This window comes from Cynocephalus volans, chromosome 6, assembly GCF_027409185.1.
Source record: "Cynocephalus volans isolate mCynVol1 chromosome 6, mCynVol1.pri, whole genome shotgun sequence".
Taxonomy (NCBI): Eukaryota; Metazoa; Chordata; class Mammalia; order Dermoptera; family Cynocephalidae; genus Cynocephalus; species Cynocephalus volans.
Genome location: NC_084465.1, coordinates 164,767,889 through 164,795,114, shown reverse-complemented (window position 1 = coordinate 164,795,114; position 27,226 = coordinate 164,767,889). Strand labels below are relative to the sequence as shown.

Here is a 27,226-nt window from a genome sequence, read left to right as displayed (position 1 = left end):
GTAGAACAGGTAGATATCAAATGCTTTTAGCCTACAAGAATAACATTTTTGTGGATTACCTAAGTAAAAAACATAGTAAGTTTTATACACTGACCTGGGTATTCTTCAAATTCACTGTAACTTAAGTTTTCACTTCTACCTATACACCCTAACCAGGATAATCTTATAATGATAAGGTTAAACATATAATTTTAACCCATTCATATGCAAACATGTCTGCCATGTTCAACATCGTCTTTTAATTTTACCTTGTTACTGGTATTTCATTCATACACTAATAAGTTATCACTTATAAATGATACACTAACAAGGTATCACTCGTGATATGCAAAAGCTACCAAGGAAGGTGACACAGTTTAGATATGTTTGCCCACCCAAAGCTCAAGTTGAAATCTGATCCCGAATGTGGCAGTGTTGGGAGGATCCTTGTGGTGGATCCTTCGTAAGTAGATGAAGACCCTGGTGGGGGAGAGGGGGTGCCTCAAAGCTGGTGGTTAAAAGGAGCCTATGCCTCCTCCTCCTCCTCCTCCTCTCTCTCTCTCTCTCTCTCTCTCTCTCTCTCTCTCTCTCTCCCTCTCGCCATGTGATCTCCTGGCACCCACTGACTGCCTGCACTTTCCACCATGAGTAGAAGCAGCCTGAGGCCCACGCCAGATGCAGCTACCCAAGAATAATGAGTCAAATACAGAAGGTTTCTATAACACACACATCCTTAAATTAAGAACAACTTTACCAATTGGGAATATCTCCAAGTTCTCTGAACCAAAATAGCAAAAATTTCAGATTTATTGGGTGATGCAAGATTTCACTATCAATGTTGGAAAGGTGCTTTCTTAATGACTCTTCCAACAGAAGAAGCTCACCTATTTTTTTCGTAGAAAAAGAAGAAACCATACTGCTTCAATTCCAAATTCAGGCTACCAATTAATCCCAACCTTTACCCTGCTGCACAGAAGCACAAGAAAGATGGCAAAAAGCCCGGGAAGCCCTCTCTCCTCCCCCATTCAGGGTCTGACCATAGGCATGAAGCTCTCAGTGAGAATGCACACATCTAAACGTACATGGAAAAGTTTCAAAATACCTGTGCAATCCTTTAAGAAAATAGATCCAAATGGTGATGATAATGTGACCAGAACAATCATTTAAAACTTAAGAAATAATATAGAAAGGCACAGAAGACAGCATAAAAAGAAAGCAACAGCCAATGTAATTACTATCTTCACTGTCTACACAAGCTAAAAAAGAACACATTTTGAGTAGGGACTTTGATAGAGGAGCAAAAGCAACACAACATGAGTCTCTTCACCAGAAATGTTTCCTTTCGAATTAACATGATTTTGCCTTACACCGTTTCTGGGAACAAATCAAGGGTACTGAGAGACGGGCAGGAACAACTCATACCTCCACCAGGAATAATTGCCAACTTTGTTTCAACCAGGCCCATTTTTGCAGAAGAAGCTAAAAAGAAAAAAAGAAAATTAAGTAACACTCATATCGCCAAATTCAAATATGAAAACTTGAGAAAGTTAGTAAAATAAGATACACTAAAAATACTGTTTACTAATTAAATTTATGTCACAAATTTTTTAAAAAATCACTTCAAAAGGCACTTAGTTATGGAAATGAGTAAACATTCTTAATGACATACATTGGGAGAGTCACATTTTCTGTTAAAAATTGCTTGGCAGTGAATTAATTTTTGATGCAGAAAGACAAAGGCTGTACTACATTATTGCCTGATACTGGCAACTCATATTTGAAGGCTGAGATCCCATTAATTATCTAGGATCAGTAGAGAGGCTGTGTCTGACAAATATGAATTCTTTAGCTGCCTGAAGAGTCCCCCAGATCAAACAGCTTAATGTATCATATCAGATATGGCAGCTCTTCAAAACCAAGTCTCTACTTACTTTCTGACAAATGGTTTTACTGTTCTGACAGCTGAACTGGGCTCCTCCTTTCATGTTTATTTTCACAAGTACTTAAAACATCTTAATTATTTCTTCATTTGTATATTCAAATGTACTCAGACTATTTACCATTTCCTGATTTCCAGAACCTGCATTCTTTCAGAAACGGATTAAATGCACCTTAGCTTTTCAATTTAAAACCCAATGATTTCATCAAAAGAAAATAGGAACCTAAAGTAAACAGGAAGAAAAAGTAGGCATGAACTAGCAACCACAAACCCCAAGAAAGTCACAGAAAACTATTAAAAGCTGAATTATGTTGACTCTACTTTTAACACGCTGTCACACTGGAAGTGACAGTGGAAACTGGGGAAAAATAGTGGCAACACTGTGCCATCTGCTTTGCCCCGTTCTTGGTCCTGGAGCCCAAGGATACAGGCAAGGCTAAGGCACACGTATGTGTGTACACACACACTCTCTCACTCCGTGTGTGTGTGTGTGTGTGTATGTGCGCCATGTACAGCAGATCAGTATGTACTCCGTGTGTGTGTGTGTCTATGTGTGCCATGTACAGCAGATCAGTATGTACTCCGTGAGTGTGTCTGTGTGTGTGTGTGTCTGTGTGTGTCTATGTGTGCCATGTACAGCAGATCAGTATGTACTGCTCCAGGAGGATAATAGGAGGGTGGGCTATGCTGCGAGATGGCTTGGGTTCAAATCCCAGCTGCGTCACTTCTTCTGGACTTTTTACTTTCCCTCTCCCTGCTCGAACTTCCTCCTGTACCCCCAAAGTACCTGCTCATAGGGTTGCTAGGCAGACTGCGTGCATGAGTACATGTCAGGTGCACAGCACAGCACTCAGTAAGTGGTTAGCACTAATTGCTTTCATTATTTTTACATAATCGCCTCATACAATCCTCAGAAAAGCATTCAGGAAGAAAGTGAATTTCAAAGAGATTAAGTTATTATTATTGTAGCTAATGGTAACTAAGTGCTTAAACTAAGCACATCCAGAAATTAATTCACTTAATCTTCACAATATCAACAGTCATTTCCCCCATTTTAGAGAGGAGGGAACGGTCTAAAAAGGGCAGGACCTAAGATTCAAACTCAGTTCTGCCTCACCCTGGTCCCTTTTCCTACTGAGCAAGAAACAACAAAAGACTGTTTCCTTAATGGGGAATTTTAAATACTCATTAAGCCCACAGGTGACTTTTAAAAAATGTTCTACTGAACAACAGGAAACAGAACAAAATGTTTGGAATTATCTGAAGAGTAAACAGAAACTCCATTTTTAAAAAATTATGTATTCAGTAGGATTAACTCTCACCTGCTACTCGAATATCACATGCTAGAGCCAGCTCAAGACCACCACCTAAAGCAAGTCCATCTATTGCTGCAATCGTTGGCACTGGAAGATTAGCTGAAATAGAAAAAAATTATGCTTCTTCAATAAAATTATTACCTCACTATGTAATTCATTTTAGATTTTTTTCTACAAATGTATGTTTTAAATGGGATATCACATACAGACTTTTGTATCCCTTTTGCCTTTAACAAAATATAAGCATTTCTGTCATTATTCTTCAAAAACATTATGTAATGATTGTTTAGTGTTCCAACACATAAATGCCTAACAATATATTTAAACCTTCCCATATTTTTAAATTACTTTCATAAATATCTTTTTCATTAGTGGAATCATAGTTTTATGACTTTTTACTCTTAGAGTAAAGTCTTTTGCAAGATATTTGATTCACATAAATTTCAAGTTGAAATAACTTATGTATAATTTTGAAACTCATGATCCTTTATGGGCTACTTCAGTGCTTAGAATGAGAGTCTCATTCAAAGAAGTTACATGTGCCCAAACAAGAAAGAAGCAGTCACAGTGGCTGCTGTGGCACTGGCTGCAAGCTGTCACTTGGTGAGGACTACAAATGGGAGCTAGAAATCGATCAGGCTCTACGAAGAGGCCCAGAAGCATGACTAGGAAGAAGTCAGCCAGGCCCAGAACTCTAAACTGGGCATTCTTGAGTCCAGAAACAGGGTATTATTTCAATGAAACTTTTATAAATTATAATATACAGGTTTCACTTTTAAAACTAGTTTTTAAAAGCCTGGCAATATTTATTAGTTATACTGTGAAACAGAACCCTTTCTATTAATTTTATTTTTGACTGCGGGAATGTGAAGCCAGGCTGGCCAACCTTAATATATAAACAGAATGTGGGTTTTAAAAAGGTACCATCACCAAAAATCTCTCTTCCACAGGTATTCTGATAAGTAAAATTCCCCAAACTGAGGCTCGCTCCTTGACCCCTTTTAAAATATACAGTTTGTTGAGGTATACTAGTCTTACTTATTCACACATAAAGGAATTCATCAGACTTATTCTGAGGTCGAAGTCTGAAAAGGCTGAAGCTGCTGCCAGGGCAGAAGTACACCTGGGAGAGCAGCGATGGCTGGGACCTTGGCACAGGCCTATCTCGCTACATGTACCTGTTTGAACCTGACAGAGGTTGCGGGGGGGGGGGGGGGGTTGAAAGGACAGGACAAATCCAAAATGTGTTTTCCAGCACACTTTGTGAAAAAAAATAACAGACGGCTATGTCAGTGTCAGGAAGTGAGTTTAATGCATCTAGTGAATTGTGCCTGAAAAAAATCAATAAAGTAATACAATGGCAAGTTAATCTGAGTGGTTCCCTAGGTCACCTCGAGCTACTACAAGTGAAATGGGATGACATAGTTCCCACTCCAACACGGCTTCCTTCCTGTGAACCTAGCTGTAGTAATCATCTATTTCTACACTCCCTTAATCTACTACCTCTCCAGTCTCAAGTCTCCCCCATCAAACCTCTCCCTAGGCCTTGCTATATGTAGCCCTCTGTCCCACCTCCCTTTACAGTCTAGCTTCTGGGAGGAGGCACGTAAATCCACATCCTCCACACCCATTCACCTGCAACCCACCAAGACTGTTCTTGCTCCAGTTACCAGTGACAGCATATCCTGTCCCACAGACGGTAAACAATATTCAGTCCCTATTAAACGCACTGCCTCTGAAGATCAGAGACATTAATCCTGGACACTCCCTTGTTGACCTCCTCTCTTCATTTGCCCACTGGGTCCCTCGTCTTTCCTGCCTTTCCATCTACCTCTGTTTACTTCTCAGCCTTCTTTCCCTCTCAGTATAAGCTCAACCCAGGAGGTCTTATTCCCATCCACAGCTTTTACAACCTATAATACAAATGATGTCCAAATTTCTGTCTCAAACCCAAATTCATCTCTAAACTGTATCTATGTAGCCACCTACTTGCTGAACAACTCCACTTAAATGCTTTATTATGTCCAAATCAACTTCTTCTCAATTCTTCTTCTAGACTTTATTTCACTTAGTAGCACCTCTATTCACCAACTCACCCAAGACCGACACCCAGAAATCTTACCAGTTGTCCTTCTTCCCAATGCCCTTACATTTAATTGTCTCTTAAGTCCTTTCTATGAGCTCACAAGTCTCCAAGCCCCTCTTCTACTGCCAGAGTTCTGGGTCCCATCATTTCCCACCAGGAGGAAGTCCCTAATAAATCTCCTTTATCTGCAATCTGTCACCCTCCAATGCATCTTCCATTTCCTGTAGGGTAGTCTTTCTTAAATGCAAACATAATCATTCTATTCCCCTGTTTAAAACTGTACATTTATTCATTCCACCTTCAGTATAAAAATGGAGTAAACTTTCAGCATGGCATGAGAGGTACCTAATGAACTAAGTTCTGACCCCCTGTCCAATCTTTTCTCCAACCTAAGACAGATACTCTGCATGGCAGTTGCAAAGTACGTAAAGCACCTGCAGAAATCATTCCCACCCAAGACTGCCCACCTATGTACAAGCTGCAGCCCCACCTGGAATGCCTCACTCGCCCCACCCTGAGTGCTGCTCACATGTCCCTTCTTTTGTGCCCAGCACTCTGTGCACACATTTCTACCAGAGCATTCATGACCATACTTCCCACTAAACCTTTTGTTTAATACAGATATAATGACATTTTGGTCAATGACAGACTGCATATATGAAGGTACTACAAAAAGGTCATGGAAAGATTTACATTATCTTTTAATTCTATTTTTCCACATGGAAGTACCCTCGTATAACAGTGGTCCCATAAGATCATAATGAAGCTGAAAAATTCCTACCTTCTAATGACATCATAGCCATGGTGACGTAGCACAATTGACTTTTTTTAAAAATAAATTTAGTCTAGCCTAAGTGTACAGTGTGTATAAAATCTACAGTACCGCATGGTAATGTCCTGGGCCTTCACACTCACTCACCACTCACCCAGAGCAACTTCCAGTCCTGCAGTCGCCATTTATTTTAAGTGCCCTGTACAGGTATACCATTTTCTATCTTTTATACTGTATTTACTGTACCTTTTCTATGTTTAGATATGTTTACACACACAAATACTTACCACTGTGTTACAATTGCCTACAGCATCCAATACAGTAACATGCTGTACAGGTTTAGAGCCTAGGTGTGTAGTAGGCCATACCATCTAGGTTTGTGTAAGTACACCGTGATGGCCATGCAATGAAATCACCTAATGCATTTCTCAGAGTGTATCCCCATACTGAACACATGACTGCACTTTAAAGAAATAACAATATATACAGTCCTAAGAGCAATGGCAGAGAGAGAGAGTGGGGCTGCTCTCGCCTGCTGTGTGAAAGGCTTGCTCTTCAGTGACAGAGGAAGGCACACACCAAGCAGCTGGTGGAAGCTGTGACATTTTGAAATATATACTTGGTCTTCATCCTTATTTCTAGACATACAGCTCCTAAATCCCCTGGAATCTCTATAGTGAAAGAAGTGGCTTTCAGGCTAATGAGATGACTGGTGGCTGTGGCCCCTAGGTAGCTTCAGGATGGAGGCCAGTCATCAGAAAGTCTAAGGTAGGACTCAAGTGTTGAGACTTTCAGCCCCACCCCCAACCTCCTGGGAGGGGAGAGGGGCTGAAGGTTAAGTTGATCACCACTAGCCAGCGACTTAGTCAATCATGCTTATGGAATGAAGCCTTCATAAAAACCCAAAAGGACAGGGTTCATAAAAACCCAGAAGATGGGGCTTCTGGATAGCTAACACGTGGTGGTTCCTGGACTATGGCTTGCCCGGCGAGGGCATGGAAGCTCCGCATTCCTCTCGCATACCTTGTCCCATGCTTCTCTTCATCTGGCTGTTCAGCTGTATCCTTTGTAATATCCCTTATAATAAATGGGTAAATATAAGTAAAGTGTTTCCCTGAGTTCCGGGAGCTGCTCTAGCAAATTAACCAAACCCAAGGAAGGGGTCATAGAAACCCCCAACTTACAGCCAGTCTGTCAGAAGTACAGGTAACAACCTACTACTTGTGACTGGCATCTGAATGGGGGGGGGTCTGTCTTGTGGTACTGAACCCTCAATCTGTAGGATCTTCATGCTCCAGGTAGATAGTGTCAGAACTGAACCAGAGGACATCCAGTTGGTATTTGCTGCAGAAATGCTACTTGGTGTCTAGGAAAAAACTCTCTCACAGAAGTGTTCTGTGTTGTACGATATGATTTTTTCCTACCTCTTTATTTCCCCCCTTTTTTTCCCCTATCTTTTCTCCTTTTACTTAAAAGGTATTTTGTTTGTCTTTGCTGGTCAGTACAGGGATCAAACTCCACACCTTGGTGTTATTAGCACCACGCTCTAACCAACTGAACTAACTGGCCAGCTTCCTATCTCTTTAGAAGCTGACTTTTCAGAAAAGAGGTATAACAAAAATGAGTTTAGACAACCTCCAAAATCAAACCCAGGCCTAAAACATCTGTACTGCTGAGACTAAAACTGAGTTCCACTTTCAGAAAATTCTAACCCACAGTAAACAGGTGTTGTTTCATACTCCTTAGATTTCCCCCTAAAAATGGAAAGTGATGTGCTGTATATAGAAAGAGAAATTTTTCTTCACACCAACCAGTGCACTAAAAATACAGACTATTGGAAGGGTTAAAGAAATAAGCTGACTATAAACGGCAAAAGTAATAATAGTCCAAAGCTGTATAAGCACTGATGTACAACAGAAAGAATACAGGAAGATCAGAATTCCTGGTCATCTATAATGTTCTTAACACTGCAAAACAAAGCGAAAAATGGACTCAAAAAGATTTGGCAAGGCTTTGCTCCACATTTTTATTAGTTATTAGTTTTATTAGTCTTGTAATCCCTCTCAAATAAGTCTTATACTTAAATATCACACTTAACCAATAAAAAGCTAAAAAGCATTTCTTTAGAAGTATAAAATGTCATTAAAATAAGAAAAATATTTAATGCATAAAAAAAGCACTTAAGAGAAACTGATTAATAATCATATCCCCTCCATTTTGAGAGGTACCATAAGAAACATTACTATAAAGTGATGGGAGCACACATTCAGGGGACAGGTTCCAGGCACCCCACGACTCGAGGATGGAGTGTGCCCAGAAGAAGCAGAGAGCAGGTGAGAAGTGAACAAGGTGTGAGTGTGACCACCTGGGGATGGGCAGGGCACAAATGAATCAGCTCAAGGCACAAATGAATCAGCTCAGGCTCATGCTTTCATAATTCAAAAGTCAGGGAATATAACTCTTCCTCCTATATGTTTATATTTTTAAAAATTAATACAAATTATTTTTAAATTTGATAGTTAAGAATTTGATAAAAATTTTTTAACATTACAACTTATAAGAAACAACACAAAATGACAAGGAATTTGGGGTCCTTATACAAAAGGAACACAAAAAAACAATACTAACATTCTCAAATCAATAAATAGTTTAACTTTTTGATACTTTCAAATATTAATTAACATAAATTAGCACTGTAGAATGCTGTCTATAGAATTTTTCCTACTATAGAATTGTCTAAGTAGAACAGCTTAATTAGTACTCAATAGGCAATTAAATACTCGCCATTTTATGAGATTATAAATTCTAAAGGTATACATACTCTTAATTTTTCCCAGAAGATGTACGTCTTAGTAAATTTTTTCAGGAAAATATGCATCATCTCAAAGTACATGCTAGTTACATAGTTACCTGATATGCTTTTTTTCCCCCCACATCTAATATTTCTTTTATTTGGGAGCACTTAATAATCGTAGAGGAAACCCAATATAATATATACCTTTACAAAAGCAGATTATCAGTTTCAAAGATCTGAAGGAACATCACAACAGCAGTTGCATATGAGCGCAAATGAATGACACAGGAACTGAAAATCCAGCAAGCAATGGCTACTTCCAAGAGCAATGGAAGAAATTAAGACTCAGTATGTTATAAAAGCAACAGGATCTGATACTATTTTTGAGTTTCATACCAGGTATGATAAAGAAGATAATAATCCTCTGAAATGCTCCTGAAAATATAATTAAAGCCAACAGTTAAACAGTTTGGTTATTTTAAGAGAGAAAAAAAGCCGCTGGAAGGAAGGCCTTTGGTACACTCAGCAGTCTGCAGGACACCTATGGCCTAGAATAACTGGAGTCAGAAGGCTATGAATGTGGGGGAAATGATAGTACTTATTTTCAGTTCTCAAACAGACACAACACAAATGTAGGTTATTTGTATGCTTCCAGAAAAATACAAGGATTATTAAGGAAAAAATGCTAGTGTCAGTCATATGAATTTTAAATTTGGTTTTACTTGAAGAATAGTGTTACTGTGCAAAACAGAGGAATCAAGTATTTCAACAGAAAGGCCCCGTAATAGTATGCTGGAAGTCTGAATATTGAAATCTTTTTAGAAGAATAAAAATAAAATTAAAGTTAAATGAAATTCCAATAGATTCCTAATTATCCCTAATTTTGGCTAAAACATTACCTTAATCTTACTGTACATTCCCCCATTCCCTTCATTGAGTTTTAAAGGAAGCACAAAAGCATAACAAACAAGCCCCGAGCAAGGCCTGCAGGCTGGCTGTGGCTGGATACCCCTGGAGGCCACACTGGGTGCCAACACACATCAGAGGGGGCAGGGCTGGGGGCCTGCTGAAGGGGGATGGAGTTCCAAAAGGGAGAAGACTGAGGCACCATGGGCCTTCCACAGGGCATGAATCTAAAAGCAAAAGGTAACAGTACTCTAAATATGAAACCTCGATTCCAGCACTAGGTTAAAATTCAAAAAAGTGGGAAAACTCTACAAGCAGTTGTGATGAAAAACTACACAGATGGATAGCAGCAATGTTCCTTACAGAAGCTGTCCTCATGTCAGGAACAAATTGCTGAAGGCTAGTATTCCCTCCCACATGCATTTCTACACAGCGCTTGCAGAGCATTTTCAGGCTTTAGATTCACACACAAAAAATACATAAATTTACTTTTTTACTAGGAAAAAAAGGGAGAAAATGCCTAGTAACAGTATGATAAAACAAATAATCAATCCCCTCTTTAAACTAAAACCAACGGGATGTGCGCGGAACAGGGTCGACTCCTTCCTCAAACTGTTAGTGCTGGAGAGTAAGACTATCGGCTACAGTAACACGAGCACAAGGTTACTGCAGTGCTGCAGATTTTGCAGTGGATGGTTAAGGCAAAAAAACCCATCTTCCTTAATTCTTAACAGCACAATCATGTCTAAAGCATATCCAAGTACATGTGGAAAAATTTAGCAATACATTATTGTAATGCCACACTAAGACATTATTTCCTTTAGCATCTTTAAAACAACCTGATAGAATGTTTATAAAACAATCTGATATGACGTAAAACAGATGACTTCCTTAGTCATCAAGAAGAGAAGACCTATAATTTTTTTAAGAAAGCAATTCAGTCACTGAAAAGAACCTTCTTTAATATAACTGAGCGTCAATAATATAAGTACACATGAGCTCATTCCCTGCTTTATGACTGATAATATCCAAGCCAGGACAGCAGAAATACACACAGTTCAGCCTGAGTTCACTGATGGTGAGTTGGTATGGTATACCATGCTTATGCTGACACCTTACAGCTGAACAAATCAGGAAACTGGCAACGTCTTAAACTCAGTCAGTCACTGCCTCTGGGGCCGTGCTGAGTGCTTTAAGGGAAGCGGCAGAATGCAACTGTGGAGAGTTCCAATGTCGAGTCCTTGCTCACATCCACCGCCGTGACCACTGTGAGACCTGAGAAAAGCTGCTTAATTTTTCTAAGCCTATTACTTATCCATCTGCCCCTTCCTACCTTTGATATTCATACCTATGTACCTAGAAACACTCATAAAGTGCTCACTCTGCATAGTCACTGTCCTAAGTAATATTAAGTAATACAAATACTGTATTACTTAATCTTCCTATCAGTCCCACGATGTAGGAACTATTAAGACTTTTGTTTCATGTATGAGGAAACAGGCACAGAGGAGGTGCTGTTATATGCCTGGTACAATCTGAGCAAAGGTGATCTGGCTCTAGAATCTTGCTTTTAACCATTACCACCTCTCAGTAATCTCCACACCCCAGTCCCAGAGCCCCTGAGGAAGGACTCAGGATTGTAAACCATCCTCCTATCCTTCCCCCTCTAACAACCTGTGACCATGAATCTGGGAAAAGAAAAATGCTGAGAGCCTGCAGGAAGTCTGATGAACACACTGGTTCTGCACTCTGCTAATTCCTAGAGACCTAGAACAATACCACAGTTCACTGACTGGGGAAACCTTGGGAACTGGATGCAAAGCACCAGTCAGTGGAACATAAAAGGGTTCTCACACGAGTCTTCTCTGGGAATCCCAAACCCATACTGTGGCAGTGCCCCAAGTATATAATTGCATAAGCTCTTAAAATAAGAAGGGTCAGCCCCAGACATCTTCCTACCACAATTCCAAATCAAATAAAGTCTCCTTGGGGGAAATGCAGAAATGAGAGGCTGGTGGAATTAAGTCCCAACACATTTCCACTCAGCAACTTTATCTAGAAGGTTACATTTATTAATGTAACTAAGTAATGACTTCCACTATCGACTGCTGCTCCACATGTAATAAAGATCTTGGCACTTAAAATGCTACTTAACATGGCAAATGTACTTACTTCTATTTCTGGTAAAAATATAACACTACAGGTAGTTAAAAACAAAAACAAAAAACCATACAGGACATATAGCATTACTGCCTTGCTTCATTAACTCTCATGCTCTATACCCTTGCTATTCAAAGACCAGCAGCATTAGCAGCACCTGTAAGTTTGTTAGAAATGTAGAAGCCCAGGTCCCAAACCAGACCTACTGAACCACTATCTGCATTTTAACAAGACCCCTAGGTGATTTACACACACTGTGACGTTTGAGGAGCTCTGGCTACCTAAGCTAACACACAGGGAACTTGACAATCTCACCATCCCAGAGGATAACATGCTGACCCACTACACTGATAAGGCTACTTACAGGAGGAAGCAGTAAGAGCCCTAACTCGTTGGGTAAGACCTGTAAATGTGAATATGTCAAAGACTTACCCATGAATGTCTGTAGCAGCTTGACGTCTAAAAACTTTAAACTGGACACAACCCAAATGTTCATCCTGTGGTATAATGGTACACTACTCAGTAATAAAAAGGAACTGACTGTTGATATATGCTACAAGATTGATGAATCAAAAAAAAAAAAAAAAAAAAAAAGCAGCTTCCGGTCAAGATAGCAGAATAGATGGTCCCCAGCTGTGAGTGCTGTCCCACAAATCAACCAATTTACAACTATTAAAAAGCAACAATGGCCAAACTGGGGCTGCTAGAGCTCAGGGAGGAAGAGAGACCTATGGAGTGCATGAAGGCAAGAGAAGCCATGATGAGAGAAAGAAAGGACCGCTCCAACTGTTTTGAATCTTGGCCACTTCAAGGCTGGAGCTGGTGAGCACATGGCACAGTAACTGGCAAAAGCTGCAGCGGTGCCCTTCCTATGAGGTTGCTTGGAGGCAGCAGGGGAGAAGAGGGCCTTGGTGGCCCCTAGGCCAGCAAGACCACTAATAGGGTTCCCATGGACCCACATAGGAGCGAGAAGCCACAGACGAATGAAAAAAGGAGCCACTCTGAGGCCAGTGAGTCACAAGGGATGGACACATGGCCTGTCCCACGTATGGAGTGTGGGCAGTGGGAGAAGACGGGCCAAGCAGGGTAATACTGGGACACAGCATGGACAGCTGATCTGCCCTCCAATCAGCGCAGGACCACTCAGTGGAGACTGATCAGGAATAGAGAACTGCAGGGGGTGCAATTTCCTGAAGGGACTCAGGCCCAGACCAGAGTTTCTACACAACCCAGGTGCACCAGATCTCATGAGACCCAAAGGTACCTATAAAGTCAACCATTAAAACCTGAGCTGCACAAAAGTCCTTCCCCAGGGAATCAGCAGCAAAGCAGCAATTTAGCTAAACCACAGGGCTCAAGTGCTGGTCCCCACAGGAAGATCCCCCATTTTAGAAGTAAGCAAAAGACAACAAATTAGTTCCAGTGCAGAGTTTAAGTGGTAGGGGTAGCTAATAATCCAACACAGAACTGAAAGAAAAAACAAAATACCCACAGACCAGAGACAAAGTTTGATATTAACTAGTAAAGGTCTCACCACCGAAAAACACCTATAAAACCTAGGACCGGAAGCCCCTGGACTCTCAAGCCAGGGAGGGGAGGGGAGGGGGAGGGGGAGGGGAGGGGAGGGGGGAGGGGAGGGGAGGGGAGGGGAGGGGAGGGGAGGGGAGGGGAGGGGAGGGGAGGGGAGGGGGCCTCTGCCATGCCCCCCCAACATCCTCAACCAGACCAGTGACAGACGTGCCCTGGTCTCCCGAGCCAGGGCAGTGGGAGGACAAGGGCCTTAGCCATGCAACCACCCCGACATCCACAACCAGCCCAGCAAAGACCACCAAGCTGCTACAGGAAGCATCCTGGACTCCCAAGCCAGGGCCGTGGGGGGCTGAGGGCCTCAGCCATGCCACCCCAACTTCCACATTCTGCCCAGCAATGACCACTAAGTCACCACCAGAAACACCCGTGTAGGGAACGTGAAGGAAAATGGTCAGAGCCCCTCAGATATTCAGAATCTTGCCAAGCATTTGATGTAAATATGCATGTGCACCCAGGTATTCCTTGGCTATTGTCTAATGTAATTGCGTTTGTGCACCCAGGTGTCTGAGTTATGAACTTAAGTATAAAGGATGAGTGGCTCTGATCCACGGGGCCCCCTGCCCCTGGGATGTCCCTGGGGGGGGGAGGCGTGGGGAGGCCACTACTGCTGCTAGAGGCTGTTGCTGCAAGCTATTGCTGCCAGTGCCCCTGGAATGCCCCAAGAGGCCATCACCGCTGCTGCCGCCACCGCTGCTGCTGCCACCGCTGCTGCTGCTGCTGCTGTGGCTACTGCTGAGGACTGAGTTCGTGTCATCTGCCAATGGCTCCCAGGATCATTCCCAATTACCTAGTGTGGATCTGCGTGTGAGGTGTCTGTGACCCAGCCTGGCAAGTGAGGCGTCTGGTGACCCAGCCTGTTCAATGAGTTTTAAGGGTCTGAGCCCCAGCCCTGATAATACAATGGAAAACTTAGTGTAACTAAAATAACAAAACATTTTGGCTTTAGTTATGAATTGCTTTAACAATACAATTACCTAGTGATGGCCCTAACCTGACAAGCGGCATAGTCACATAGCTTTACACCCTGGGCTCCTGGGCCGGGTGACCAAAGGCTTCAGCCACAACCCCCTGACATCTGCACCCAGCCCAGCAATGACAAAGCCACCACTGGAAGCTCCCTGGTCTCCCCTGCCAGAATGAGAGGGGTGCCACAGGCCTTGATCACACCTCCCCTCCTTTGTCCTCCTCCCATCCTATTTTCCTCCCCCCTTTCCCTCTCCCCGCCCTCAACTGCTCCACAACATCTTACAATGTAAAAAATAATATTAATAAATAAATTTTTTAAAAAATGCTAGTGAAAGACAACATACAAAAATTAGTATACACTGTGTTCCATTCATACAAAATTCTAAAATATGGAAATTATAGTGATAGAAAGCAAGTTCAGTAACTGCCTAAGGATGGGGAGTAGGGGATAGATAGAAAGAAGCAAGGGTCATGAGGAAATCTCTGGGGGCAATGAATGTTTTGATTATCCTGATTGTGGTGGTATTTTCACAAATCAAACTTTACCAAATGTACACTTTAATATGTATAATTTATTACATGTTAATCATACCCTGATAAAGCTATTTTTTAAATTATATGACCTAACTGATATGAAAATGATAAAGCCAACAAGAGAAAGTACACTAATTTCCTGATCTTTTATAAACGAGGGTTGATGGAGAGATATAATTTAAAACTGATAAGCCAAGTAACAGAAGTACAAGTAAGTTTATTAAGAAAAAATGGTGAGAGAAAAGAAAGGTCGGAGGTAAGAATTTAAAACTGGAAATATACCTATTCTGTCACCATTCATAGTAGGAAGTCAATAGAACTTTCTAAAAAGACAGTGGATCAAATACACTACATAAAGTTTAAAATATCAAGGTGGTACAAAAATACAACCCTTTTAACATTATCGGAATAAACCCATACACAGAACAAACCAGAAAAGCATGTAACATACTTAAGACGGTTTTAAAATGCAAAATCAGGCTGGCCTATTAGCTCACTTGGGAGAGCATGGTGCTGGTAAGTAACATCAAGGTCTCGGGTTCATATCCCCATTCTGGCCAGCTGCCAAAGCAAATGAAAACAAGACATTCTTTAAGGGCTGGCCAGTCAGCCCACTTGGTGAGAGCACAGCATTGTAACAACAAGGTCAAGGGTATGGATCCCCATATCAGTCACCTGCCAAAAAAATAAAAATAAAAAATTTTTTTAAAGATGTAAAATCAGGAGTGTGGGAAAAATTTTTTTCTAATGTAAAATCACCAAAATCAGAAGGCAGAGAAAATCATAACAACAGTCCTAACACCAAACACATTAATACTCATCTGTAAGAAAAGTACTCCACTGGGATCACAAAGCAAAACCCAATTACAAGCAGAACATTAGAGGAACAATAGAGAAAAGAAAAGAAACTTAAAGGACAAGTATGGTGCCTCAGTGAAATACAAACAAAACATCTCATGATCTTAACAAACAAGGGCAACACTGGGATAAAAGGACAGAGTTATCCTTCTATTTATAGATATATAGATATATTCATGTAAAGCCAAGAAAAGATCTAGAAATGTACAAATTAAAGTAGCATTTTAGCAATAATTACTTCTGTGCAAAGGGAAGAAAACGGGAGAAGCCTGCTGAAAGAGTTTTAATAAGCACATACTCAGATATGCCTTATGGAATTAAAAACTAACAAACATAGAAAAGGCAAAATGAATTAAAGTGAATTCCTCTTTTGACTATGTCAAATGCTGGAATATTCCAGAGCAATATTCTAGAGTGACAGAGCTTGGTTGGTAAGCCCATTGTTCCTGCTTAAACAGTATAATTTTTACAAAAACTATCAAAAGTCATAATGTGATTAATATCCAATGAAGGTCAGCAAAGGCAATTCCAAAAAAGGAAGGAGACAGACATAAATGGTAAACTGTGAAGTTTAACTACATACTCAACTATTATTAAATAGGAGAGGGCTGTTAATTCACAAGAGAAAAAATATCTTAGATATTTTTTATTTTCCGTCATTCTTGGCAAGAGGATAAAGAAAACTAAAACTGAGATGAGCAAGTCACTACGTGGAAAACAAAGACAGTTAACTAAAGTGTTCCACCAACCAACCTTTCACATGTCACAACTCAGCACTTCTAATTTCTAGTCACTACATCAAATTAGTAAAATAAAAAAGTAAACTACATGTTGGATTACATCTAACATCTACATTAATTACATTATTTTTTTCTCCTTGATTCTCAAACAAACAGAAAAGACATAGTGAAAATAAACAAACATTTCAGGTCAATTTGGCAAATTGACAAACAATTCTGCAAATTTTGCAAATGTTCTTTATCTAGTAATTCTTATCACAGTACATCTAAAATAAAAGCCAAATAATCATTTATGTAATAGTAAAGAAAATATAACGAGTGTGTAATCTCTCAAATTGTATTACAACTGTCGCTATGGTACTAATTATTTTCAGAATAAGCTATGCTTTATTTCAGATAAAGTAAAACAAAAGCACCTAAAAAGTGATGATTTATATAAAATGGTGATAAACCATTAAATTAAAAATTATCTCTGGATTTTTTGTGAAGAACTATCAGATATCTCTAAATCAAATGGAAAGCTTCAAAGAGACATACCTAGAATGCATGCAAGCTCTTCCATACCACTACTCAAGAATCTCTAAATACTAATATAAAGTAGAAGGAAGAGTTTTTAGTGGGTTTATACCTTTACAAGCATATTTCCTAGTTTAACATGTTATGTAATTAAAATGAATATAATGACCACGTGTTAAGTGACAAATACAACATGTCAAACCTCGGTAAAAAATTATTCGTATCTTGTTCATACTCAAACACTCTGACTCTTACATCAGAGACCATTATCATTAAGCCATGAAAAATCAGATGTTATGCTTCATAAAAATGAATATGCAGATTTTTGAGGAGAAACTTTCCAAACACTTTAATTTATAGTTTATCTAAACCAAGTCATGAGAAGTACAAGGGTACTTCAAAAAGTTCATGGAAAGATTCTTATGATCTTTCCATGCTATTTTGCCACAGTTTTTGAAGAACCCTCATATTCATCTGTAACCAGGATAAGCTTCAGATAATTGTTTTAAATGGACCAAAAAGCCCAACAATCACACTAAGAAGAGTGGGGGGAGCCCCCAGAATTGCCCAAGGAATAGAGCTTTTTTCATCGAATCTGCCAGCCAAGGAAGCACCTGCCCAGAACCTCAATACTCTTCTGAAAAAAATTGCTTGTGAAGTCACCAATAACAGTACAAAATCCAGCAGTTAATTCTCACTGCTCCTCTTAGCCTGTCAGCAGCATTTGATCAAACCCTCCTTCCTGAACATTGTCTTCACTTGGCTTTCAGAACAGTTTTCTTCCTACCTCCCTACCCTGGTCTACTTTCCAGTCCTCCCTTTTCACCCCAGCCTCTAAACATCATAATGCCTCACGGCCCTCAGACTTTGTTCTTACTACAGGAACTCCCTAGGTGTCTCACCCATTGTCGTGGCTTCACACAGCATCAACATTCTGTCTCCCAAATCTACTTCCCACGTCTAAACTCAAAACTCATAGCTAGCTGCCAACTGACATCTCCACTTCACCACCTTGAACACCTGAGCTAAACCTCCCACCCCAATCTAGCAAAGGGGCAGCTGTCCTAACTTACTATTACCACAGACAATCCAACAACTGCTCCATCCATGCTGGCAGAGCAATGGGGAGCTGGGCAGAAGACAAAGAATCAGCCTCAGGCAAGGTCAGCATGATTCTTGAAATCTTAGGCAGAAGCAGACAAAAAGAGATTCCAGGAGAGGGTTCAATCTGAAGATAACGGGAAAGAAGTACAGTTTGGCTCACATGTCTATACCAACAGGGTCCCAGGCAATGTACCCTTTCAGTCGGGTACCTACTATCTGCCTGTTACTATGCTAGATATTAGGTATAGGTGAAGAAAAAACCCACTTTGGGTTCTTATAACAGGGAGGAGATATGGAAAGTACCAGATGGCAGAGAGAAGACTAGAATCTACATTTTCTGACTCCATACCAAGAGATTCTTTCCAACCAGTGTGCCTCAATAAACTTAGACCAAAACAATTCACAAGAGTTCATAATAATGTATAAAATGTAACTTTCCTATGACAAAATAAACATCATCTTATAGCAATATCTTTGAGAAAATATCAAGCTATGCAGATCTTGTGATATCTTAAGAACACTGTTACATTATGAGATATAAAATAGCTTCAAGATTAAGATAAAGAAGACAGAAAGATTGATCATGTGGTTATCAAAACATTCAAGAATACTCACTTATACAAAGATAGCCAGGCTAGGGCAGGAAAAGAGCTTGGTTCCAATAACAAACCTCTGCAAAAGGGCAGCCACAATAAAAGTTTGATAGTGTGTGAATCTATTATACTGTGGTGGTTTTTTGTTTTGTCTTGTTTTTTAAAATTATTAGTGGCTTATTTTTTGTTACCTTGTAACTTTCAATTCTAAAATTCAAATATGTCCCAATTCTAAAACTAAAAAACATGCTAAAATAAAACGAGCAGCACTGCTTGATAAGAGGTTTATCCCATAAAATTTACACAAGATTTTTCGCACAGAATTTTTTCATTCCATTGTACAAAAATATTTTCTCTGTATTCAACCCAGAGAGACAGCTTTTTCTGAAGGAAAAATGCACATGAACAGTATATTTTCAATTACATGAAGAAAAGCTAACCAATTTGAAAATTTCCAAAATTATTTTTTATAATAAAATCTTAAGAAAAAGATGCTTGTTAATAGATGAATTTGTAATGTGTCCCTTTTAACATAATTACCTGTATTTCAATGCAAATTCAGCTTTGCATTTACATAGCAAAATTAAAGCTTCTGCAATTTTATTTCATCAAAGAAAGGAAAAGGGAGCTGGAAATGCCTGGCATTTTAAAGGGTTACATTTTAAAGAAAGACCATTTACAAAAACATCATTCTCCCCACATAGATTCTGCAATCTAAGATTCTAATAAAGCCTATTTTAGATATTTCTTTATCATTCAGTAGCAACTTTTTGATGTCTCTACTTAAGAGAACTGGGCCTGTCCCCTTAGAGTTTCAACTTGAGAGAAATCTAAAAACGTGGCTGGCCGGTTAGCTCAATCAGTAGAGCATGGTGGTACAACACCAAGGTCAAGGGTTCGGAGCCACTTACTGGCCAGCTGCCAAAAATAAAAAATAAAAATGTGTTCTAGCTCTTCATGAAATATCATCTAATTTAAATCTCTACTAAAGACAAGAATGGTCCTCAGTGGGGTTATCAGCATGTCCACTCCCCATATTCAATATCACTGATTTGCACAACGTGGTTCCCCATAGTGATGTGAGCACTGCCACAATGGAGAAACTGGAAGGACAATGCACACCATGAAGCCGCAGAAGGAATGGTAAATTAAGGAACAGTTGTCAGAGCCTAATAATTTCACATCTGTGCACCTTTGCTGACTTGCTGATGACTAATATTTCAAAATAATCAGTTCAATGCTTTCAACCCAGACATCCCATACTTGAAGAGGGGAGGGGACTTCTACAAATGATTAGAGTTTTAGAAATCTGACAATTCACTTCCTGTGAATAAAACATTGCAAAAAGAGCCATAAAATTTCTTTTTTAAATTTCTTTTTAAAGAGCAAAAGAACTGAATTTTGTTCGAGGATCTGGAAGTAACTATTTAATAGACTTTCTAAGAAGCTAGGAACACTAAAGTAACAAGTTTAATGACTCAATAAAATGTAGAACTTCTTTCTAACCTGTATTTTAATAAAATACAATAGCTATCAAATAAGTCCAGTACTTTCAAGTTCCTTACAAACTCTCTTTCATTAACAACAAGCAGAGCACAGGAAATCACCATGGCCAAAAAGAATATCCATTTTGCCTTTCAGACCCCAGAGAGATTACCCAGTTGTGGAAAATGTAAATATAATAGGGGCAAAAGAGAAAAGTGGTACACAACAGGCACGGGTACCATTTGTACCATTACTGATACTGCTACATTTTCAAGATACCTACGGTTTAACAGCCGGTTTGTCAAATTCCTCAAAATTTAACCCCCACCTTGAGTCAGTGCAGGCAGCACACCACTGCCAGGGTGTTTAATTACTGGAGTTCCTGTGTATGAAGCAGCCCATGAGTAATAATGCAGAATCCTCCGCCACCAGCATCCATGAACATCCTGCAGCCAAGCCTCTTCCAGCCATGGAAAACATAAACCTAAGTAGCTCTTCTCTTAGAAAAACAAAGTGAACAGAACCAGTGAAATAAAGGCCAAAAAGAAAGCTGGAGGCCTCTATACAGCATCTGGTCCATTTGTTACACATGCAAAGGGTTTTTTCTCTCTCTTGAAAACATTTGAAACTAGGAGATATTTTCTAAAGATGTAGAATTCTGGCTTTTCTTGAAAGTAAGAAAAAAGAATACAATAAAGAAAAAATGTAAAATTATTCATGAAATAACATAAGAAATGTTTGCAGGACTCAAGATAGATGAATCTTTAAAAAACGGTTTGATCTAGCTCGGCACACATAAAAAACGTTCCTAAACACGTAATGAAGCATAACAACAACAAGCTCCCATACGTTCACGACTCAGTGTCGGAGCTAGGTTAGAACTAAGACCTGTCTTCCCAGGTGCTGTTCACCTGTTCTTCTACCTGCCTTCCTAAGCCAAAGGTTACCATCACCATAAGGTCTGTTTACCATTCTCATAGCATTCCTCCATGTGTGTATATGTGAGATTTCATTACATACTTACCCATAAACTATAAACTGTTCAGTTTTGCATCCTTTTAGTTTTATAAACATTTTATCACACTGTTTTTAATTCAACATTATGTTTCAAAGATTTGTCCACGGTATCACATGCGTACGTTATTCATTTGTGTGCAGTGCCGTCTACTATCCACTTGTACAAATACACCAAAACATTTGTCCATTCTCTTGTCACTGAAATTTGGCTGTTTTCAGCTTTTTGCTATTGCACACACATGCAAAATGTCTATAGAATAGTGTAGTGTCAAATTCAAGTATCAATCCGTTCATCAGTAGGTGAAAATCGCAAAATTTTTTAAATGACAGGGGAGTATCAAGCTGCTCTGCACAAAAAAGGAAGCAGTGCCTTTCCCACTCTCCCACCCCTGAGTTTATTGAGCCAAACTGTAGATATATTTCCTACTATGGGTCTGGCAAAAAGGCCCCCCTCCAGGTAAATACCCCCTAGAAAGTGAACTACTGAGTCTTATGTAATGTGGATTTCAAATCTGTAAGAAGATACCCAATGGTTTTCCTAAGCAGTTCTACCAACTTAACTCCTATTAGAAGTGTATAAGACTTCCTTCCTGGCGAGCTGCTTCCTTACCACTCTCAGTAAGATAAAGCATAAGAATTCTGGGCTTATCTGGTGGATATAAAATAGCATCCCACTGTGGTCCTAATTTGCATTTCTGAGATTACTAACGAGGCTGATCATCTTCTCCTGTGCTCACCTCCACTCCTCTTTCCTCTGTGTGACATGTTTTTCTGTTGTGTACTCTTACTGACTTTAAGGCTGCACGTACGTATGCATGTGTCAATTCATGTATGCATGTCTATAAATAAGAATCCTGTGGCAGCTATGTGTTTCAAGTACTTTCTCCCAATTTGCAGCTCTTCTTTTTACTTTATTTACAGAATCTTCCAATGAACAGATGTTCTTAAATTTAATTTGGTAGAACTTATCAATCTTTCCTTTTGTGTGTTGTATTTTGTGTTTTAAGAAATCCCTCACTCCATCGAGATCATAAAAGCTTCAGCTTCCTCCTCTAAATTTACTAAAAGCCTTTGCCATTCCCCCGTGATCTGCAATTCCTCCTCTGTCATGTCTCAGCTCCCCCGTCTGGGTGGACCTGTCCTGGGGTTCTGTATTCCACTGCACTGGTCCACTTGTCTACCCCGAAGCCAGTAATATGCCATCTTAATTTCTATATCGCTAAAAGAAGTCTTGAGTGCCTATAAAGCAAGACCCCTCGTTTTCTTCTTCTTCAGGAGTGTCTGGCTATGAGGGGCCACTTCTTATTTATCAAGTCCCTCAAAAAATCAATGCTGAGAATTTAAGTGTAATTACATTAAATCTGTACATGATTTGTGAGAACCATCTTTTTGATACTGAATCTATTCAAGAGGATATATGTCTCCATTTAATTATTTTTTAAATGTCCCACAATATAGTTTCATAATTTTTCCATGTATGTTATATATATTCCTAGAACCATTTTTATTCCTACAGTCAATGGTATCTCTTCTTGACATCTTTTGTCTATTGCTGGTATAAAGAAAAGCAACTGGTTATTTTTAACATGGGTTTCATATCCAGCCATCCTGTGACCACTTCTTATTTCTAATAATTTGCTGATCATTCGAGCTTTCTGATGGAGACAATCATACTACCTGAGAAGGACAGTGTTATTTCTTTTTTTTAGTCATTATTTATTTTATTTCTGTTTCCTGCCTTTGCATCCAGGCCAGGACTTTTCAGAACAATACTGGACAGAGGTGGTGACAGTGGGCCCTCCTGTTTTGTTCCTAATTTTAAAAGACAACTTCTAACATTTTACTACTAAGAAACTTTTCATCAAGCTAAGGAAGTTTCCTTCTATCCCTAGATTACTGAGAGCTTCTCCCCTGAAAAGATGTTGACACTTCTCAAATGCTTTCTCTCAATCTAAGGAGATAAACATATGCTTTTATTTTAACTGGTTAATGTCATAAGTTGAATTTAATACTTTCAAGTGGAAACCACCCTTGCATTCCTGGGAAAACTCAGCGTGGTCTTTTTTTTTACAACCTGGATTTCATCTATGCTCACAAGCGAGACTGGCTCCTCTTAGCTCATTTCTTCCACTGATTTTGTCAGATTTAAATACAAAGGTTATAATAGTCTGAAATCATAAGTTTGGGAGTAAACAAACTCTCACTCTACTATCCTGTGGAACAGTTTGCGTAGGGTTGTATTAATCTGTTCCTTACAGGTTAGCTAAAACAGCTGAAATGTAAATCTCATCACCTAAAAACTAGGCCTGATACTTTCTCTATGAAAAAACTTACAACTGGTTCGATTTCTTCAGTGGTTACATTCAAGCTCATGATTTCTTCTTGAGACAGAAATCTCACATTTATTGGCATACACTTTTTTCACAGTACTTTCTTAGTATCTTTGTAATGCCTGCTGTACCTATGAGTATAATCACACCTTTCTTCCATCTGTAATATATATCGTTAAACACCATTTACTCTCTTCTGAAGAGCTTGGAGTTGTGGTGACCCTCTCTACTGCATCTCTCCTTCTACTTCGCCCATGTCTGACCCTTGTGTTGCTGCTTTCCTTCAACTTTCTTTAGATTTATAACTTTATATGATTTATTAATAACAATTTAAGGTACTGCCTAGCTATTCACTGTCAGCAGTTTTCCCTGTTAACATACGAATTTATGGTTGTGAACTTCTGTCAAGTAAAGTACCACTTTAACCAAATCTTACATATGTGGATATATGAAGGTACTTAAAGTTCCTAGTAAGATTCGTACTTTTTCAATGTTATTTTTCCACAAGCTTTTTGAAGTATCCTCATATGGTAATTTTATAATTATTCAGTCTTAGTATTTTTTTCCATTATAGTTTCTCCTTTGACGTATGAGTTATTTAGCAGCTCTTTTTAAATTGACGGATACACAGTTTATAAATCTCTATATATTTTGTTTGTAAGGTAACTGGACAGAGAACAAACATGGACTCTATATATCAACTCTCTAAAATTAAACAGAAATTTTAGGGTCCAGCATGTGACACATTTCTGTAAATGTTTTATGTGTTCACGAGAAAAATTCATATTCTTAGTTGGAGTTAAGAATCTATTAAACCAAACTTGAGCATCATTTTGCTCAAATCTTAATTTTATTAACTTTTATAGTTTTGACCTCTTGACACATTGAGAGAGATGGTTAAAATTATCCAGAATGATGATAATTTTGCCAATGATGATAAATTTCCCAGTGTATCCATATCATCTTATTCTGTATATTTTGAGACTTTTGTTTTTAGGTACACACAAGTTTAGGGTTAGGTGTCCTGAAAAAGTAACCTTTTATCATCACAACAGCGCTCTCTCACTGATACTGCTTTTCATATTAAAATGCATTTTGCCTGGTATCAACACTGACATATCTCTTTTGGTTAGTAATCTTCTGGTACCAAAAAAGTTATACCGGATGTGGCTATTATAAAAATGTACAGCTGATTTTAATTTTTTAAATCAAATCTGAACTTACATATATATTTTTTCTTTTTTTTTCTTTTTTTTTCTTTTTCTTTAAAACTAGTCAAGTGCAGTAGTGAAAAGGCGGAAAAGAATGGAACAAGGAGCTCAATCTGTATCCGTAACGGACTGTGAACAATCAACCGAGATAACTCTCTAACTTTAGACCAGCCCAAACATCTATGCCATTAACAGCAAGTTTAGTCAACTGGCATTAATGGTAAGTACTGAACTTAATTCAACATCTTACTCCTTAATGTGTCCTAAGTTTACGCTTCCTTTTCCTCTCCACAGTTTTTTAAGATTAGATAAACTTTTGGGGGTTTTTGTTTTGTTTTCCTTACTACTCCCTCCACCTCCCTACTCATTTCCAAGTTTTATGTGCAATTTTTATTCTGTGAATTTCACCAAGAATACAAAACCCTTAGGCGCAGTATTTTATGCTCCCTACCAGAGAATACAAAGTCTTTAAAACCTTTAAATCTCCAAAAAGCAAAAACCAATAAAAAAAGGTCGGGGCTAAACAGTCCAAATTAGAACTGGAAGTCAGCAGACTTAAAAAATAAATAAAAAGGATGGATGATTAGAATTAATTCCAAACAACAGGGAAATAGAAAACAGAAGACATCCAAGACAAAAAGAAGGAAAATCAGACCCAGTGCTTATTTTTGTATACCCTGTGAGCTAAGAATGGTTTACATTTTTAAATGCTTGGGAGAAAAAAATTAAAATAAAAACACGATATCATAATACATGAAAACTATATGAAATTCAAATTTCAGTATGTATAAATTTTTATTGGAAAAGAGCTATGTACAATTGTCTATACATTATCTATGGCTGCTTTCCCAATATAATGTCAAAGTTGAGTAGCTGTGAAAGAGATCATATGGCCCTGTGAAGCCTAAAATATTTACTATATGTTCCTTTAAGAAAAAGTTTGCCTGCCCCTTGTTTTTAACATATGAAATGAGCAGATTAGATTAAGATACTTAGTTTCTACATGCCTTTCAAAAGTTCACTAAATAATCCCAAACAATAATGTTAAAATGTAGTCTATTTTAACATTATAATTAAAAAGTATCTTAAACAAATATTAAGGAATTCTTGGAGAAAAAAATGGAGATTGGATCAGGACTGTGAGGCAGGACAGCATAGAGACACGCCCCAGGGAGGCTGCTCACAAATATTCAGACTTAATCAGCAGGAGCTGCCTCACTGTCTGACAGTTAATGAGCCCATAATGAGTTGACTGCAGCTTAACCACCATACCAATCAACATGCTACACCTGGAACTTTGCAGATTACAAAAACTACAGCATCTCTGCACCAGGAGGAAAAGAAGTACAGATAACTACTATACAACCTTCCACCCATAACACTAGACTGGAAAAGTCATAGTTGAGGGAAAAATGAACTGACTAAGCATAACCAAAAACTTCAGAAACTCAGGGATTTACAACAAGAAGCTGATGCAACCTTGTATCAGCCTGTTAGGCCTTAATTACCCTAGATCCTCCCCCACAGCTGAATATTCCTCCCCTTAGGATAGAGAAACCTCCTATTCCAGAACAACAGATAAACCCCCTCCTCAGGAATCCATGGCACGTTCCTCCCGTTCCTCCCTCACAGATACGCCTGTGCACCTTTCTGCATGTACTTTCACTTTACAATAAATCCTATTGTTTGAACTTTCCATCTGTCAGTACCTCTTCCTTTTCTTTCACTCATCCTGTGAGAAGTTCTCTTCCACTGTTTGACCAAGAACCTGGAACTGCCATCTGGTAACAGACCCAGAACAGAAAAAGTTATACAGCTACAATCACAGAAAAGGAAATGTCACTGCAACAGAGTCTCAGAAAAAAATTCTGATTTCAGAATCAGTAAAATAAAAAAAGACTCTGTAGGAAACATCAAAGTAATTGTAACAATGAGACCAGTTTTAGCTACTCCCCCCCCTAGCATATATATAAAGTTACTGAAAGCATCAACTTTACCTCCAAAATCAAGCCCTCTGACCAACTTCTAAACAAAGCTCATGCTCTACCACAGGAGACATGTGAACATGAAGTTGAAGCTAGACAGAAAGGGAGGGAAGGACCTAGGATAATACAGTACCAGCACAGAATGAAAAGGAAGAACAGGCAGCTAAGCAATAACATTTACAGAAGCAAAATACATATTTTTAAAATTTTAGCTCTAAAAAAAATTTTTTTAAATACCAAAACCACACAAGACCCCAAAAGGTGTTAAATGGTCAAATTCTACTAATTTTTCAAGTAACATGATTTCTATGTGTGGAAGAGAAAAAGATAGAATACTTTTCACCT

The 27,226-nt window shown here is 38.9% G+C and overlaps 1 protein-coding gene across 6 annotated transcripts in view; it reads right to left on the bottom strand.

Annotated features, from left to right (window-relative positions):
* AUH (AU RNA binding methylglutaconyl-CoA hydratase) overlaps positions 1-27,226 on the bottom strand; it is a 166,728-nt gene that overhangs the window by 78,708 nt on the left and 60,794 nt on the right. For 4 of the 6 annotated variants that reach the window (XM_063099961.1, XM_063099962.1, XM_063099966.1 and 1 more), the window contains 2 exons: positions 3,241-3,333; positions 1,402-1,458 (listed from right to left, as the gene is read on the bottom strand). The exons of 1 other annotated variant lie outside the window; for it this stretch is intronic. In XM_063099961.1, coding sequence (XP_062956031.1) covers positions 1,402-1,458; positions 3,241-3,333 — 150 coding nt within the window. The remainder of the gene's footprint in view (positions 1-1,401; positions 1,459-3,240; positions 3,334-27,226) is intronic. One more of the 6 variants, XM_063099963.1, reaches the window with a different exon arrangement.